This window comes from Hemibagrus wyckioides, linkage group LG23, assembly GCF_019097595.1.
Source record: "Hemibagrus wyckioides isolate EC202008001 linkage group LG23, SWU_Hwy_1.0, whole genome shotgun sequence".
In the NCBI taxonomy this organism is placed as follows: domain Eukaryota; kingdom Metazoa; phylum Chordata; class Actinopteri; order Siluriformes; family Bagridae; genus Hemibagrus; species Hemibagrus wyckioides.
The window spans coordinates 3146017-3167353 of NC_080732.1; the positions used below are offsets into that span (position 1 = coordinate 3146017).

Genomic DNA, 21337 nt, shown 5'->3' on the forward strand with positions numbered 1-21337 from the left:
ACGCACACACACACACACACACACACACACACACACACAAGAACAGAGGGACATCCCATTTTAAACATTTCCGACTTTATTATCAGGATACTTGCTTCATGTAAAATATTTCATTACAATACAGTACAACGCATCGTCAATCTGCTCTCCACGCGAGTCAGAATCAGACTGACCCACGACACAGACCTGTGGCTGTCACAGCAAAAGAAAACGGAAGCCCCTTTCCTCTCCTAACGTGAAAACAAAACCAAAAACATTAAATTAGAACTACTAAAGTCAAGTTTCTGTTTTTATTCTCCATCCCTCCCTTCCCAGTGGCCATTAATGCTGATGTCCAGCAGGGGGCACTAGATGCACTTGTCAGACTCCACTCAGCAGCTCCAGCAAAGAGAATACACTTCCAGCAATGACCTGTGTGTAAGTGTGTGTATATGTGTGTGTGTGTGTGTGTGTGTGTGCGCGCGCGCGCATGTGTGCAAGTGTGTGTTATATTCTGTCAATGCTGGCAGTCATTAATTAATTAGCAGCTTTAGTCCTGGAGATGCTGGGAGTTTTGCTGATTGGAGAACCCCCTCACATTAAGCACAGCTTTCAGTACCACTTTTTTTTGCTCTTTAGCTTTTATTTTATGTTTATTAATGACTTTGTGAAAGGTCAGAGCGAAGAATCGGACAGATGACCCATGGCACAGACACGTATTCATCCTCCGTCTTTCATCTCCATGCATTTCCACGAAATTCTCCGTCGTCACGGTGATAGGATGCGGCGTTATGTTAGTTTGGGTCTTGGCGGTGTCTCTATGGTGACGTTACACGACAAGCGCCCTGTAGGGAGTAGGCGTGGCCAGGGTGACAGGACCCATGGCCACACCTGCCTCCGGTGTCAGTACGTTCTTCTCTGTCGGGCGCCGGGTGAGATCAGCGTGGGCTCAGTAGCGGTGGGTCTGGTGTGAGTACTGTGGAGGTTGCTGGGAGGTAGAGGAGTATCCCATGCTGCTCTGGGGCAGTGATGTGCTTGGTCCTGGGTTCTGGTAGGCAGCATGTGGATTTGAACGCTGCAGCAGAGATCATCAATCAGAAACATCACGCAGACAAACCAACACCGCATGCAAATGTTTTCTGACGGACGCCAAAAATTTGACTGTCTGCAGAGTTTTGTGTGTGTGTGTGTGTGTGTGTTACCTGGTAGTCTGAGGTCATGATGAGGCCGCTTGAGGTAGTGGTGGGTGGAACCACTCTCACTTTTTTGAGAGGCGGGCCTTGTGCGTGGCTATTGTCAGGGTTACCGGTGTGCCCCGCCCCATTGGTGTGGTTGTTCCCTTGTTGCTGCTGGTTCTTCTGCAGTTCGGAAATAAAAGACACAAAACACTGAAAACGGCACACATAGTAAAACACACACATCCCACGGCGCATAAACAGTGGTATCGGTGAGTGTGGTCATACAGATCGCTGATGAGAGCGTGCACGGTCGTCCATGAGAGAACTTTTTTAGCCTAATTTCGAGGGAGGTTCAGTCACTTGACAAACAAGAACTTTTTAACATCCTTCATGAAAGCATGAGAGAACTACAGGCATCATCTCAGAAGCTTTTGTCAGATTTCCTATTAGGTTTAAAATATTTTGTGATAGTGGCAGCATTCAAATTCCACAAGTTCCTCACTTTATCTGCCTTGTCCTCAGGTTCCTCCTCAGTCAGGAACTCTCGCTTGGGGTACGGGATCTGGCAGCCGGCGAAGACACTGCGAGGAAAAACAAACCTTTTATTACATCTTCTGAACTACAGCTCCAGACAAAAATTCAGGTTCGAGTGGGAGGATAGCTGCATCACTCACTCAGAGGTGGGAAGAGGCTCTTCCAGGAAGTACGGGTCCTGCATGGCCTGTTCAGATGTGATCCTGCGGATCGGGTCCATAGTGAGCAGCTTTTGCAGCTGAGACAGAGACGACGTTCATATCAGTGAGTCTGTTCTTAACTTTAATAATTCATTTAGAACGATATTGGATTTCAGCAAATTTTGATGAACATTTTTGCTCTTAGCAAAACGTTTCACACTCGGGATCTGTGACAACTCACCAAGTGGAATGCTTTACTGTCAGGTTTGACTTTATGCTTTTCCATGTATTTGATAAGGCTGCAGTTAGTGTACCTGTAAGAAGAAAAGAAACAGTCAGTGGCGATGTTTCTGCTATATAGGATTTATTCCCTCTGTCTTTGTTATAATAAGCTCCACTCTTCTGGTAAGGCTTTCCACTAGATTTTAGAAATATCTAAAAACACTTTTAAACCGTTTCTGTCTGAAAATCTTCCAAGCAGACTTTACCAGTAACACAACACTGGAGCTCAATGGAACGTCCATAAAGTTTGTATTTGTGCCTAGTTTTGCAACGATTGGTCAAATCGCTGTACGTGGCTCATACTTTTCTAGTTTGACAAGATGTACACCGATCAGGCATAACATTATGACCACCTGCCTAATATTGTGTTGGTCCCCCTTTTTGCTGCAAAAACAGCCCTGACCCATCCTGCACTGTGTATTCTGACACCTTTCTATCAGAACCAGCATTAACTTCTTCAGCAGTTTGAGCAACAGTAACTCGTCTGTTGGATCGGATCACACGGGCCAGCCTTCACTCTCCATGTGCATCACTGAGCGTTGACCGCCCATGACCACTGTTCATTCCTTGGACCACTTTTGATAGATACTGACCACTGCAGACTGGGAACACCCCAAAAGAGCTGTAGTTTTGGAGATGCTCTGATCCAGTGCTCTAGCCATCACAATCTGGCCCTTTGTCAAACTCGCTCAAATCCTTATGCTTGTCCATTTTTCCTGCTTCTAACACATCAACTCTGAGGAGAAAATGTTCACTTGCTGCCTAATATATCCCACCCACTAACAGGTGCCATGATGAGGAGATCATTAGTGTTTATTCATTTCACCGGTCAGTGCTCAGAGTGTTATGGCTGATTGGTATATTATGTTATGTCAGTCTTCTCAATCGAAACCCTACACAAACCAGATGAAGGTGCAGACTCACGTGTTCCTTCTGAAGTCTTTCATCAGTGTGGAGTGTTCCGGCATCTTCTTAATGTCCTCCCAGTCCTTATCTGGAAACAAAATGAAAAAATTGGAGGAATTCTACCAATCAGAGAAGAAGCTTTTCAAACAAACAAATTCTTAATATCAGGCATACTGGACACACAGCATGAAGACATGAAGACTAGTCCAGTTTTTCTAAAGCAGGGTTGCAGCAGTTTTGTTCCCCCCAGTTTACACTAGTAAGTCCAGTGACTTCACTTTCTATATAAGTTTTCCGGTTTCCTCCAACAGTCCGAAAACATTTGATGTAGGCAGACTGACATATCCAAATTGCCAGAAGGTGTGAATGGTTGTGTGTGTGTGCGTGTGTGTGTGTGTGTGTTATTGTTCCCCCTGTCCCCCAAGTCCCCTGGGATTTACTCCAGGTTCTCCAGGATAAGCACTACAAAAGGATGGATGGAAATGCATGAAATGGAGATGCATGAATGGATGGATGGGATGGATGGATAGATGGGATGAACGGAAGGATGGATGGATGGATGGATGGGTGGATAGATGGGATGGATAGATGGGCGAATGGATGGATGGAAAGATGGATATATAGATGGATGGGAGAATGGATGGATGCATGAATGGATGGATAGGGAGGATGGGTGGATGGAAGGATGAATAGGTGGATGGAAGGATGGACGAATGGATGGAAGGATGGACGAATGGATGGAAGGATGAATGAATGGATGGATGGATTTCTGAACACACCGACTGTCAGTTTATCATATTTGTTCCTCAATGCTCCAACATCCTGTCTTTCGAACTTTCTAACCAATTCTATTTGCATCTAAGTCACTTTATATCTGAGCCTCATCCACTCCATTATCTAGTCTTACTCTTTAACTTCTACAGTTACACTAAGCTTTCAGACAAACCCACACCTGCCCATGTTAACACAGCATTTTTTTTGTTATGTGAAAACTGAGAAAACAGAACAATCTGCTTAACCAAACAGACGAGCAGACAAAAGAACGCCGGTAATCTGAGCATGCGGGAGTTAACAATGGCGTAAACACACAATGCACTGTGATGACATTGTCCAGCAACAAAACCATGACACAGTCGCTTTTACTGAGGAAAAAATGAACTGGAAGTGGACGTTCATCTTCGAGATGGTTCTAGCTGTATTCACTAACTAGAAATGAAAGGATAAGATTGAGGCAGATATGAGCAGCCTCCGATTTTTTAGATTTCCGAACATTTCCGGTGTTAAAAGCGCTTCATAAATAAACTGAACTGCTTTTATTCAGAGACTAATGAATCCTCCGCTTACCTGCAGGGAAGCCCATAACGTTAAAGATGCGGTCCAGCTGGTCGTGATGGTATGGGTTACTGGTCTTAATGTCCTCCTGCCTACAGTGGAATATCGGCTCAGAGGTCAAGAGCTCTGCAAAGATGCAGCCGATCGCCCAGATATCTGGAAAAAAAGAGCGTGACATGGGATGAAGGAAAACGAGTTGGTTAATAGAAATGATTTGTTTCAATAGAAAAGAACACGGGTGTGGTGATTATGGACAGAAAATTATTTAACAGACTTAACAACGGTATTATAATGAAAGCACTTATTCATTCTTCAAAAGAAATTACAGATATTTATGATGTAAACAAGAATGAAGAGGTATGTGATTGGGAGTCGAAGCAGTTATGATTCGGTTTGATTCACTGCACTGACCTCATGATTCGTTCTGATTCAATGATCAGAATATTCTGAACAAAGGTGAGTTTTTAAATTACAACAGAAAAGACTCTAAGAGGGTTTAATATTGTTATACAGGTTCATCTTATCCAAAAAAAAAAATAAACAAATTCATTTATAAATTCTTCCAAAGGTTTGATTGAATAAAAAAATTGTTATTTGAACTGGGGGAAAAAACGAGCGATTGTGAGTTCTGTAGCAGCTCCTGAGGTCCATTTTCATCTGGATATAGAGTTCCAAAGGCGGCTAAAACGCCTGCTTGCACTCATAAATAATACAAAAAATAAATCCTGATAAACCTTTAAAAAAAAAATATATATATATATATATATATATATATATATATATATAAACATCACTTAAGGTACAGTGGAAAAATAAATTTAAATAAATAAATAAAAGAAATGGACAAAATCTGAATATATATATATATATATATATATATATATATATATATATATATATATATATATATATATATATACACACATACATACTCACAAAAAGTTAAGGATATTTGGCTTTTGGGTGAAATTTCTGGAAAATGTAAAAAGTTCACACTACAGTGATATTATATCATGAAAGTAGGGTGTTTAAGTAGAAGCATGCAATGGTGATTTCTTCATCTCAAACAATTTAATGAAACAAAAGCTAACAGTGGTGGGTATACCACAACAAAAAATGTCACTGTCTCAATAATTTGTCATGTGCCCTTGACCATCAATTACAGCTTGACAACGACGTCTCATGTTGTTCACGAGTCGACTTATTGTCTGCTGAGGCATGGCATTCCACTCTTCTTGAAGGGCGGCCCTCAGGTCATTGAGGTTCTGGGGTGCAGGGTTACGAGCCTCTACACGGCGACTCGGCTGATCCCATAGGTACTGTATGGGATTCAGGTCTGGAGAAAGTGCAGGCCACTCCATTTGAGGTACCCCAGCCCTAATGATGCGACCTCGATGAGCTGGAGCATTATCGTCCATGAAGATGAAATTAGGCCTGTATTGTTCATGCAGGGGCACAATGACTGGATTAATGATGTTATTCAGGTAGTATTGGCTTGTCACTTTACCATTCACAAGATGTAGGGCAGTTCTGTATTGAGTGGACACACCTGCCCAGACTGTAACACCACCACTACCAAAGGCTCGTCTGGTGACAACAGTGGCTGATGCATAACGCTCTCCTTAACGTCTCCAACATCGTTGGTGGCCATCATTTCTGCTCAACATGAATCAACTTTCATCAGAGAACAGCACTGAGGCCCACTGGTCCCTCGTCCAGCGTAAATGCTCCCTGGCCTGGTGGTGTGGTCAGGTACCCTTGCAGGTCGTCTAGCACTCAGACCACGCTGATGTAAACGGTTTCGAATGGTCTGACGTGACACTTGGGTGCCTCTCACCTCCCTTAAATGTGCCTGGAGTTGAGTGCCATTCATCATCCGGTTCCACAGGGCACTGTTCCCAATGAAGCGGTCATCAACGTGGGATGTGGCCAAAGGATGTTCACATCTATGCCTTTCTGTGACTCTTCCAGTCTCTCTGTATCTCTGTCCCAACCTGCTGATGACACTCTGTGACACTCTAAGCTCAGTGGCCACTTCCCTCTGAGAACATCCTGTTTGAAGCCTCACAATGGTGAGGTACTGTTGATCAGTTGTTAGGTGTGGTCTTGGTCTCATGATGTCAAAATGTGAACAGCATGATGAAGAGGACTGTTTAAATACCAATTCTAACTGAACCAGAAAATGTACTGGTCGATTCATGGATCAAACACCAGTTGTGAATTTTGCCATTAAGTACCTTGTTAGAGAACAGCAAGTTATGCAAAAAGTACTGAAACACTGAACAGTTGGACATGAGCATTCAAAAGTGTAGAGAAGGTCAAATTAAGTTCACCTGGAAAGGTTATAGTGCATTTTAGGTGCATCCTGAAATTTCACCTGAAAGCTGAATATCCTTAACTTTTTGTGAGTAGTGTATATCAAACATATCAAATACATCTAGAAATATAAAGAAATCTTTTTAAAGCAGAAAATTAGTTATACCATTAATACAACCTTACACTTTCACACACATACACACACACTCACCGATGGCTTTGGTGTAATGTCTGGCCCCCAGCAGCAGCTCCGGTGCTCGGTACCAAAAAGTGACCACCACAGGGTCCAGATCAGCTAAAGGCTTCAGTGGTGAATTAAAGAGGCGAGCAAAGCCCATATCCGCTACACACACGAAAATCATTTATTACATTATTATTACACCTTTATAACATTATTACTACTACAGCTCTGTTGAATTCTTGAATCTGATTGGTCACAAAGTGTTAAGGCTGGTTTTTTTGTTTTTTTTTAAATCATATATGCTCATTCTAATAGTTCATCGTTTCTATAGCAACAAAGTAGCTCAACTGTTGATTATTTCACTGTAACAGCGCTCCCCTTACATGTTTTATTCATTACACACAGCATGGAATAAGATGAGGTCATACCTATTTTGACGCGGCCCCTCTCCGGCCCCTCGCCCATTACTAATATATTTGCAGGTTTCTAGAAGAGAGGAAAGAAAGAAAGATAAGAACACACGAGCACACACAAAACCCCACTCCACACTGCCTCCACACCTCACTTTATACACCGTCGTGTCTCCTGTATGTTTCACTGGACGCACCTTTCGTTTCGTGACCTGCATTCGGGGTATTTAAAAAGGTCACTTCCTGTGAGGATGAAACCGTCTGAAATATTTGTATCCATCTGGTTCGTTTCCATCAAGCTGGACGTTTAACTGCGCGACATAAAAACCTTATGTTCGAGCGTGAAGCCATATAAGGGCATCAAGTTGTGCTTCACTGAGGCTGATGACATCATCAGATCGCTTTAAATTCTATGCACATGTTTTCTGGACGGCGTGAACGACGATAAACAGAGCAATAACTGGTGCAAACTCGCGGCTTAGGAGGATTATTGGGCACTTTTCTACTAATTAAAGGTTTAAAAGCAATAAACAGAGCGCTAATCCCTACAACAGCGTCAGAAAGCTAATTACACACAGGCGAGAGAATGGCTTCTAAGCGATAAAAACAAGATCAAATGAGTCTCAGCATCGCAGCAGCAGTGATGATGTTCAGGTGATAAAATAAACGAATGGCGCTTTCGTTCCACGTATCTCCACTCCCTCATTAAAGGAGAGATTTAAAAAATCACTTCCTCACCCCCTCATCCAAGATGTTCCTAACAATAATAACGACTGAAGCTGATCCCCCATGTTCCCACAAACCCCGCCTCTTATTCTAACAATAATAATGACTGAAGCTCCTCCCCCATGTTCCTACAAACCTTGCCTCTTATCCTAACAATAATAATGACTTGGGTGGTGAACGCTACGTACTACATAATCACATGGAAAGGTCACGCATGAAGTAGGCGGAGCTACAGACCCAGCGTTTACTAGGGTGGAGAAGGAAGACCTTTCTGAAGTTGTTGCGTGTGGAATGACACAAAGTTATATCTACCTTTTTGTTAGCGTTTGACTTGTTTGCACTTCCTTGGTTGTTTGCTTTGTAAACACTGGGCCTGTAGCTCCACCCACGTCACACGTGACATTTTGACATGATTACATAGTATGTAGCGTCGCGGATGTGCATCCCAGAGCTAGTGCTAGACGAGCTTTTGTGGTTAAAAAGCATACAATTTTTGATATTTCTAAGACAATGACCGATGGTGTGGCTAGATAAGAGCCTTCTTCCTGGGCTGGGATGGGTTAGAGCTCTTTGGAGCTGCATTTAAACTGCATTTTGGAAGGTCAAACTCGTGGGCACGATCAAAGTCCACTATATGGAGAAAAAATCCTGAAACGTTTTCCTCAAAAAAAAAAAACATCATTTCTTTACGACTGAAGAAAGAACTACATGAACATCTTGGATGACGAGGGGGTGAGGAAATTATATGTAGATTTCTAATCTGTTGGTTCTAATCTAGCACGTAGCACACGTGAGCTTGCAGCGTTTGTACTCGCGCGGCACTCTGCCTTGGTGTTCCCGTAAATCACGCCGCAGCCTGTGAGACATGGGCGAGTTTAACATTCATTCACCTCCTGACAGATCTCCAGCTCTGAATCATCAATTCCATCAAAACATTTCATAACAAGAGTGTAGAAACTGGCAGATAAACTGCTCGAGGGAGATAACAGCAGGAAAGTGTGCATGTGCACTCATACACACACACTCCTCTTTCATACACACACACTCCTCTTTCATACACATACACACTCTCTCTCTCTCTCTCTCTCTCTCACACAAACACACACACACACACACACATGCTCTCTCTCTATCTCTCTCAAACATACTCCTCATCTCATACACATACACACATTCTCTCTCTCTCACACACACACTATCTCTCTCCCTCTCTCACACACACACACCTATTCTATGTCTCGCACACACTCTCCTCATCGCATACAGACAGACACTCTCTCTCTCTGTCTCTCTCTCACACACAAACGCCATCTTTCTCACACACACACACTCATTCTATCTCTCTCTCTCCTTCTCTCTCACACTCACCAGGTCTCTGTGAAGGACCCAGTTGGCGTGAAGATAATGGATGCCGTCCAGGATCTGGTAGAGGAGAGACTTCACCATCCCGCGTGGCAGCTGCAAAGGTTTCTTATTGGCCTTGGAGGCTCTGTGGAACTTAATGATGTGCTACACACACACACACACACACAGTTTCGACTTCAGGGCTGCTACTGACCAAGCTGTACCATGGAAAAGGCATCATCTATTTGTGTGTGTGGTCTGTGTGCGTGTGGTGTGTGCGTGGTGTGTGTGTGTGTTTGTAAACTTTACCCAGAGGTCATGCTCTGCGTAGTCGAAGAGAAGCCACACTTTGCGGTCTGCATGTGACAGGAAAACTTTCTGCAGTGAGATCACGTTAGGGTGCTTCAGTTCTCGTAGCAGCTGCGTGCACACACACACACACACAGTGACACAGATACACAGTGATTACAAAAGCAGCTTTTGATGAATATTTTGGCACCTGTTCACATTAGTGTCTTAGTGACTGAAACTTATTGTTGTTCCCCCCTATGTTCCTTCTTATCTAAAGAAACCATTGGTCGTTGTGTTAGAAAAATTAAAAATTGCATACTTTTTAACCTCAAAAGCTCGTCTAGCACTATCTCTGGGATGTGTGTCCGTGACTGAATGAATGAAGCCCCTCCCACATGTTCCTACAAACCCCACCTCTTATTCTAACAATAATAATGACTGAAGCTCCTCCCCATGTTCCTACAAACCCCGCCTCTTATCCTATCAGTAATAATGTGGAGTCACAGAAAGAGGTCATGATTAGGAGTTTTTTTTAAAAAAGCTCCACCCCCTCCTTCTGTAAAGATCTTCTGCACAGACCAGAACTCACCGCTATCTCTCGGCACGCAGACATGGAGATCCCTGTGCCCTCGATCTGCTTCAGAGCGTACTCTTTATCATCCTTCCTGCAAACAGAGACATGACGCACAGTTAGATCTCACTGCCTCAATCCTGACAGGCGTTAAATAAACCGAGTGTGTGAGTGTGTGAGTGAGTAAGTGTGTAAGTGTGTGAGTGCGTGATTAGACACAGCTGAAGAAAAACAAAAACAAGACTTAACAGGAAATGAAGCAGATCTTTACAGCATCTTTAGAACAGTTCCTGAGATCTGAAACTCTTCAGGCTTTTTTTTCTACTCAAACTCGTGATACACAACTTTATAGTGTGTGTGTGTGTGTTCACTGCAATGACAGTTTGTTTGAGTAAAGTGTTTTTAAGCATCTGCACACATATGCTCACACACACTCATACACGCTCACACCCACACACACAGGTGTACTCATACACGTGCACACACACACACGAGAGCACACACGAGAGCACACACACGAGAGCACACACACACGAGAGCACACACACGAGAGCACACACACGAGAGCGCACACACGAGAGCGCACACACGAGAGCGCACACACGAGAGCGCACACACGAGAGAGCACACACGAGAGAGCACACGCACGAGAGAGCACACGCACGAGAGAGCACACACACGAGAGAGCACAAGAGCACACACACGAGAGAGCACACGAGAGCACACACACGAGAGAGCACACGAGAGCACACACACGAGAGAGCACACGCACGAGAGAGCACACGAGAGCACACGCACACGAGAGCACACACACGAGAGAGCACACACACGAGAGAGCACACGAGAGCACACACACGAGAGAGCACACACACGAGAGAGCACACACACGAGAGAGCACACGAGAGCACACACGAGAGAGCACACACACGAGAGAGCACACGAGAGCACACACACGAGAGCACACACACGAGAGCGCACACACGAGAGCGCACACACGAGAGCGCACACACGAGAGCGCACACACGAGAGCGCACACACGAGAGTGGCACACACAAGAGGGCGCACACAAGAGCGCACACACACGAGAGCGCACACACACGAGAGCGCACACACACGAGAGCGCACACACACGAGAGCGCACACACACGAGAGCGCACACACACGAGAGCGCACACACACGAGAGAGCACACACACGAGAGAGCACACACACGAGAGAGCACACACACGAGAGAGCACACACACGAGAGAGCACACACGAGAGCACATACGAGAGAGCACACACACGAGAGCGCACACACACGAGAGCACACACACGAGAGCACACACGAGAGAGCACACGAGAGCGCACACACGAGAGCACACACGAGAGAGCACACACGAGAGAGCACACACAAGAGAGCACACACAAGAGAGCACACACACGAGAGAGCACACACACGAGAGAGCACACACACGAGAGCACACACACGAGAGAGCACACATACGAGAGAGCACACGAGAGCACACACACGAGAGAGCACACACACGAGAGAGCACACATGAGAGAGCACACGAGATCACACACACGAGAGCACACACACGAGAGCACACACACGAGAGCACACACACGAGAGAGCACACGAGAGCACACACACGAGAGAGCACACACGAGAGAGCACACGAGAGCACACACACGAGAGAGCACACATGAGAGAGCACACATGAGAGAGCACACATGAGAGAGCACACATGAGAGAGAGCACACGAGAGCACACACACGAGAGCGCACACATGAGAGAGAGCACACATGAGAGAGCACACGAGAGAGCACACACGAGAGCGCACACACGAGAGAGCACACACACGAGAGAGCACACGAGAGAGCACACACGAGAGCGCACACACGAGAGAGCACACACACGAGAGAGCACACACACGAGAGAGCACACACACGAGAGAGCGCACACACGAGAGAGCGCACACACGAGAGAGCGCACACACGAGAGAGCGCACACACGAGAGAGCGCACACACGAGAGAGCGCACACACGAGAGAGCGCACACACGAGAGAGCGCACACACGAGAGAGCACACACACGAGAGAGCACACACACGAGAGAGCACACGAGAGCACACACACGAGAGAGCACACACACACGAGAGAGCACACGAGAGCACACACACGAGAGAGCACACATGAGAGAGCACACGAGAGCACACACACGAGAGAGCACACGAGAGAGCACACGAGAGCACACACACGAGAGAGCACACGAGAGCACACACACGAGAGCACACACACGAGAGCACACACACGAGAGCACACACACGAGAGAGCACACGAGAGCACACACACGAGAGCACACACACGAGAGAGCACACGAGAGCACACACACGAGAGAGCACACACACGAGAGAGCACACGAGAGCACACGCACGAGAGAGCACACGAGAGCACACGCACACGAGAGCACACACACGAGAGAGCACACGAGAGCACACACACGAGAGAGCACACGCACGAGAGAGTACACACACGAGAGAGCACACGAGAGCACACGCACGAGAGAGCACACGCACGAGAGAGCACGAGAGCACACACACGAGAGAGCACACACACAAGAGAGCACACGAGAGCACACACACGAGAGCACACACACGAGAGCGCACACACGAGAGCGCACACACGAGAGAGCACACACGAGAGAGCACACGAGAGCACACACACGAGAGCACACACACGAGAGCACACACACGAGAGAGCACACACGAGAGAGCACACGAGAACGCACACACGAGAGCGCACACACGAGAGCGCACACACGAGAGCGCACACACGAGAGAGCACACACGAGAGAGCACACACACGAGAGAGCACACACACGAGAGAGCGCACACACGAGAGAGCGCACACACGAGAGAGCGCACACACGAGAGAGCGCACACACGAGAGAGCGCACACACGAGAGCGCACACACGAGAGAGCACACACACGAGAGAGCACACACACGAGAGCGCACACACGAGAGCGCACACACGCCAGACACATTACACGCCGAGAGAGCCAGACACACGAGAGCCAGACACACGCACGCCAGCACACACGCAGAGAGCCAGAGCACACACAGAGAGCTCACACACACACGGTAGGACAGGCCACACATCAGAGAGTACACACTACGCCAGAGAGCCACACACTAGACAGACCACACACGCTGAGAGCTGGGCCACATACGAGAGAAGCACGAGATGCACACACACTGTAGAGAGCACACACACGCACGCCGAGCCACACACACTAGAGAGCACACACATATGAGAGAGCACATGAGAGAGCACACATGAGAGAGCACACGAGATCACACAACTCGCCTAGAGCACACACACGTAGAGCATCACACACACAGGAGCATCACACACGAGAAGGCACACACTCGCCAGAGAGCACATAATGCACGAGTGCACACGAGCATCACACGCACGCCGAGAGCACACGAGGAGCACACACACGAGAGGAGCACACTCGCTCGCTCGTCACAGCAGTTAACACGAGAGAGCACTACGATGAGCCACACACACGAGAGCCACACACTTGGTAGAGAGCACAATAATTGGTAGAGAGCACACAACTATGCCGCACACATACTAGAGAGCCACACGAATGAGAGCACACACGGTGAGAGTACACACACGAGAGAGCAACACGAGAGCATTCAACAACACACGCCGAGCACACAGCACCGAGCGCCATCACTAGAGCACACACGAGCCGCCATACACGAGCCATTACACGAGACCAAGACACACACTAGAGCCACACACGCCGCTAGAGCCACACACACGAAGCACACACTAGAGATCTTACACGAGCTCGCCACACACACGACGGAGCACACATATAATACACACGAGATACACGCACATGAGAGCACACACACGAGCTGCCACCCGCCAGACGGAGCACAGACACTAGATATTACCACACACGGTATCTGGGAGAGCACACGCCGCTGAAGAGAGCACGCCGAGAGCGCACACGCCAATACACACACGCCGTACGCGATGACGCACAATGAGCGACGCACACGGTATGTTACGAGCACACACACGACGCTACATACACGACCAACGCTGGGTTACTACCACGAGGTTACCACCAGACGCCAGAGCCGCCACACACGAGAGCTGCACACACCGCGAGCCACACACACGAGATGAGCACTAGAGCACACACACGCAGAGAGCACACACACACACGCCGCCACACACTACAATTGAGTAGAGCACACTCGAGAGAGGTTACCATGAGAGTTACACACACGCCGCCGCCACACACGCAGAGAGCACACACACGAGAGTTAGCACACACACGAGAGCACACACACGACGCCAGAGAGCACACACGTGGCAATTTACGAGCACGCATACTTTAGAGAGTACACACGAGCACACACGCTTGTTTCACATAGCACACACGCCACTCATACACACGCTCGCCACAGCATCACACACGCTGCTTACATACATACACACACGCCGCCATACACACACGCCGCCACATACACACACGCCATACAGGTACATAGACGTGTTTCGCCACACATACACCACACTCACACCCCCACACGCTGCCCATACATATATGCTCACTACATACACACACGCCGCTGCCACACACGCTGCAGACACACACACACGCCAGCCGCACACACACACGCCGCCAGACACACGCCTGCCAGGCATTACACGCCGCTGCAATACACACGGCTACCACGCTTTCGCCGCCACACACACATTGGCCACACGCCGCCACACTTCGCCACACACACTCTCCGCCACTTCCACACTCTGGCTACACGCTCGCTGCCACACACACCCGCCGCTGCTTTCACAGACACACGCCACAGAGGCCACACGCCGCCGCTGCCACACACGCACGCCGCTGCCACACACGCACGCCGCTGGCCACACTCGCTGCCACACACACGCCGCCACTCGCCGCCGCCATTACACGCTCGCCAGACACACACACTCGCCGCCTGACACACTCGCCTCGCCGCCACACGCACACGCCGCTGCCGCCACAGCACACGCCGCCACACACGCCGCCGCTACAAACGCTGCTCGCCACACACGCTTCGCCACACACGCCACACGCCGCTGCTGCCACAGCCACGCCGCCGCCGCTTCACACACGACGACGCCGCCAGACACACGCCACAGCACAAGCGCACACTGCCGCCACCGGCCTGGCCACACACCCGCCGCCGCCACACACACACACTGGCCGCCACACGCCGCCGCACACACCCGCCGCCACACACGCCACTCGCCGCTTTCACACACACACACTGGCCGCCGCCACACACGCCGCCGCCACACACGCTGGCCTGCACACGCACGCCGCTGCACGCCACGCCGCTGCACACGCCACACGCCGCCGCCACAGCGCCACACACGCCGCCGCCGCCACACGCCGCTGCCACACGCCGCTGCCACACACGCCGCTCGCCACGCCGACGCCAGCACACACACGCCGCCACATCGCCGCCACACACATACGCCGCCACACACGCACGGCTGGCTTTCATACACACGCCACACTGCCACGCCGCCGCACACACGCTGCCAGACACACACGCGCCGAGCCACACGCTGCCGCCACGCCGCCATTGAGCACAATTTCACACGCCAGCTGCGCCACACCCACGGCCATTACCACACACGCACGCCGCCACACTCGCACGCTGACGCTGCCGCGACGACGATGCACGCCAGACTGCGACGTGACGCTGCCAGATGGACGCCGCCGTGACGCGCCAAGAGACACACACGCTGGACACACGCCGCTGGCCACACGCCAGCCACACACACACGCCGCCGCCAGCCACACACGGTCTGGCCAAGCCACACACACACACATCACGCCGCCACAGACAGCACACCACTCCGCCGCTGCCACACACTCACACGCCGCCGCCACACACACGCCGCCGCCACACACGCCGCCACACATCACACGCCGCCGCCACACACGCACGCCGCCACACACACGCACGCCGCCACACACGCACGCTGCCACACACACACTCACACACACACACACTCACCACCACACACTCACACTCACACACTCGCGTGCGCTGGCCGCCACCACACTCACACTCACACACACTCACTCACACACCGCTCACACACACTCACCTCACACCCATCACACACTCACTCACTCACACACCGCGACACCACACACCTCAATACACTTCACACTCTACACCCACACACTCACCGCACTCACACACTACACACTACCACTCACACTACACACACTACACACACTTCACTCACCGCCACTACACACTTCGCACTCACACACTACCACACACACGCTCACACCTCGCCACACTGCCACACACACTTCGCCATTAATAAACGCTGGCACTCGCCACACTGCTGGCCACACTGCCACACACGCTGCACACACACGCCGCTGCACACACACGCCGCCGCCACATAAACGCCGCCCGCCACACACGTCCGCCAGCCGCCGCCACACACGCCGCCACACGCCGCCACACACACGCCGCCAGGCCACACGCCACACACACGCCGCCACACACACGCCGCTGCACACACACGCCGCTGGCGACACACACGCCAAGCCACACGCCGCCACACAGATGCTGCCGCCACACGCTGCCAGACACACGCCTGCCTACAAACGCTGGGCCACACACACACGCCAGTTACACACACACGCCGCCGGCACACACACGCCGCCGCTGGCCACACGCCAGACACGCCGCTGCTGCGACACACGCCGCTGCCACGCTGACACACGCAGCTGCACGCCGCCACACACACTGGCCGCACACACTCAGCCGCCACACGGCCACACGCGCCGCCGCCACACACCTACACGCACGCCGCTTCAGACACACGCACTCACACACACGCCGCACTGGCCACACACACGCACGCCGCCACACACACACACCTGGCACACACTACACACACTCACACACACTCACCACACACACACACACCACACTCACTGCCACACACACTGCCACACTCACACACTCACACACACACGCACGCTGGCCACACGCCGCTGCGCCACACACGCCGCCACACACACACGCCGCCGCCGCCACACACGCCGCCACACACGCCGCTGCGATAACACGCCGCCACGCACAAGACGCTCGCTCACACACACACGCCGCTCACACGCCGCTACCACACACTTCGCCACACACTCACGCTGCACATTACACTCACACACGCACGCCGCACACACACACTGCACAGCCACACATTACTCACACACTCACACTTCACTCACACACTACCACTTCACACACTCAGCCACACACACACTCTCACTGGCCACACTCACACTCACACACTCGCTGGGCCACACTCACACTCACACACACAGCCACACACACGCCGCACACACACGCTACGCCACACACTACGCGACGCGCTGCCACACGTGACGCTGCCACACACGCCGCTGCCACGCCGCTTTCACACACGCTGCCGCTGGGCCGCCACACACACACGCCGTCACGCAATACACACGCTGCTCGCTACACACACGCCGCTCACACACGCGACGCCACGTTAATCGCCACACGCTGTTTTCGAGACACACACGCTCGCGCCACGCCACACGCACACACACACTCGCTGGCCAGTTATCACACGCCACGCACACACGCTGCTATTACCCACGCGACACTACACACTTGCACTACACACTGCTGCACACTTTACCACTGGCCTACACACTACACAGCACACTCACCACACAAAGACTCATTCACACTACTTCACACACTGCCACACACACTGGCCACACACACTCGCCATACACACGCCGCTGCCACACACAATACGCCGCCACACACACGCCAGCCACACACACGCACACGCTTCAAGCCACACACACGCTCGCTCACACTCACTCACACTCCGCACATACTCACACACACACTTCGCCGCCACACACACGCCGCCACACACACTCACACACGCCGCACACACACACGCCGCTGCACACACACTCACACACTCACATGCACGCCACAACACACACGCTGCCACTCACACACGCCGCCACACTCACACAATACACTTCCGCACACACACGGCTAAGCCACACTCACATTGGCACTCACACACACTCACACACTCACTAATAATTCCACTCACACACTGCACTACACACTCGCTCATTATTGACACTCTGGCTGCACACACTACACCACACTCCCTGCCATTGCTCACACTCACATCTCACCACACTTCACACACTCACACACTACACACACGCACACACACACAATAACACTCACACACACACACACACACACACACTTCACCACACACACTCACACGCCTGCCACACGCACGCTGCAGACACGCCGCTGGCCAGACATGCGCCGCCGCCAGCCGGCACACACACACGCCGCCACACACACGCCGCCGCACACACACGCCGCCACACACGCACGCCGCACACACGCACGCCGCCAAGATACACGCGACGCTGCTGCACACGCCAGCACACACGCCGCCACACGCCCGCCAAGAGCACGCCGCCGCGCACACACGCCGCCAGCCACACACTGCCGCCACACGACACGCCGCCAGCCACACGCCACATGCCGCTGGGCCACACGCCCGCCACACACTGCTGACACGACACGCCTGCCACACGACGCGCCACACACACGCCGCCGTCACACGCCGCCGCCACACACGCCGCTGGCCACACACACGCCGCCGCCACACACACGCCGCCACGCCGCCACACACGCGACGCCACACACACGCTCGCCGCCACACACGCCGCCGCTCACGCACGCTGGGCCACACACTGCCACTTCACACACACACTGGCCACACGCCACACTCACACACACACTCTGGCCACACACTCACACTGCACACTCACAGTACACTCACACACACACTCACACACAGCACTGCACACACACACTCACACACTACACACACACGCCGCCACACACACGCTGCCGCACACACACACTTCACCACAGCTCACACACACGCTCACACACACTCACAGCTACACGCACGCACACTCACACACTCACTCCACACACACTCTGGCACACACACTCACACACACACTCACACTTGACTCACACACACTCACACAGTAATAATCTCACTCAGCACACTCAGCACTCACTGCCACCACACTCTCCACACACACGCTGGCCACACACACGCTCACACACACGACGCTGGGCCACAATAACGCCACACTCACACATACACACACACACACCATCACACACTGGCCACACTCGGGCACACACACGCCGCCGCACACACGCTACCTCTACACGCCGCTGCACTACACACACGCCGTTCGCACACACACGCTCACTGCGACACACACATGCCGCTCACACACACGCCGCTCACTACACACTCGCCAGACACACACACTCACACACGCCGCTCGCACACACACACGCCAGCCAGCACACGAGCCGCCTGGGCAAGACACACTCACTCACACACGCCGCTGCCAGACACACACGCCGCCGCACACACTCACACGCCGCTGCGCACACACGCCGCCGCCACACACACACACACACTCACACACACTACACGCCGCCGCTTACACACACGCCGCTTCACACACACACGCCACACACACACACGCCGCCACACACACGCCACACGACACTCGCACTTCACACGCACGCCGCCACACACACGCACGCTTCACACACACACGCTGCCGCACACACACGCCGCTGCCAATACACTCACGCCGCTTCACACACCCACGCCGCTGCCACACACACGCCAATAATTCGCTACCAGACACGCCACACACACGCACGCGCCACACGCGCCACTTCGCCGCTACACACGCTGCCACACGCCGCCACACGACACACGCCGCTGCCACACACACACACACACGCCGCCACACACATGCTGCACGCCAGCCACACACGCTGGCCACACACGCTGGCCGACGCCGCTGCCACACGCCGCTCGGGCCACACGCCGCCGCCACACTGCCGCTGGGCTGGGGCACACACGCTCGCTCACGCCGCCACACACATCGCGACACTTCGCCACAAACTCACCACACACTCACACACACACGCCACTCACACCACACACACACACACGCACACAGCCACTGACGCGACACCACACACGCCGCCACACACGCCGCCACACACGCTGCCTACACGCCGCCACACACGCTCGCCAGCACACGCTCACACACACGCCGCAGACTCACACGCCGCCACACGCCGCTCACACACACGCACGCTGGGCCAGACACGCACGCCACGCTGCACTCACGCCACACACACACACGCTGGCACACACACACTCTCACACACACTCACACACACAGCTGCACACACGCCGCCACTCTACTGGCCACTCACACACACTACCACACACGCCACACACTAGCCTCGCACCTCACATACACACGCCAGCCACACAATAGCCACTCGCCACACACACACTCACGCCACATGGTCACATTGCTCGGCCACACACACACTCGCCACACACACTCGCCGCCACACTGGCCACACACTCACACTGCTCACACGCCGCTGGCTCACACACACACACGCCACACACGCCGCCGCTGGGCTTACACACGCACTCGCTGGCCACACACTTCACGCCGCCGCTTTCACACGCGGGCACACACACTACCGCCACACACGCGCCGCTTCACACACACGCCGCTGGCCACACACGCCACCGCTGGCCACACGCACGCCGCCATGTACACGCACGCCGCCACACACACGCCGCCGGGACACACACGCCGCCACACACACACACACGCCACACGCCGCTGGCACACACACTCACACACACTCACACACACGCCGCCGCTCGCCACACACACGCCGCTGCCGCCACACACGCACACTCGCCACACACTCACACTCGCTCTGGGCACAGCACTCACACACACTGCACACTCACACACACTCACACACACGCACACACTCACACACACACTCGTTCTAGTAAAAACCACACCACACCCTGTGTTTCATCATTCTGCTCGCTGGTTACACGCCGGCCACACACACGATATTCCTGTTTAATGACACGCTGCCCTC

The 21337-nt window shown here is 52.3% G+C and overlaps 1 protein-coding gene across 2 annotated transcripts in view; it reads right to left on the reverse strand.

The window, feature by feature from the left end:
- Positions 1-57: 57 nt before the first annotated feature.
- The window catches only part of cdk8 (cyclin dependent kinase 8), a 28503-nt gene continuing 7223 nt past the window's right edge, over positions 58-21337 (reverse strand). Inside the window, exons 2-13 of one of the 2 annotated variants that reach the window (XM_058377015.1) lie at positions 10209-10284; positions 9638-9748; positions 9353-9493; positions 7277-7334; positions 6879-7010; positions 4364-4507; positions 3038-3107; positions 2073-2145; positions 1832-1929; positions 1660-1738; positions 1182-1337; positions 59-1054 (exon numbers count right to left, since the gene is read on the reverse strand). In XM_058377015.1, coding sequence (XP_058232998.1) covers positions 929-1054; positions 1182-1337; positions 1660-1738; positions 1832-1929; positions 2073-2145; positions 3038-3107; positions 4364-4507; positions 6879-7010; positions 7277-7334; positions 9353-9493; positions 9638-9748; positions 10209-10284 — 1264 coding nt within the window. In that variant the 3' untranslated portion in view covers positions 59-928. Of the gene's footprint in view, positions 1055-1181; positions 1338-1659; positions 1739-1831; positions 1930-2072; positions 2146-3037; positions 3108-4363; positions 4508-6878; positions 7011-7276; positions 7335-9352; positions 9494-9637; positions 9749-10208; positions 10285-21337 lie in introns of both variants that reach the window. The other variant, XM_058377016.1, reaches the window with a different exon arrangement.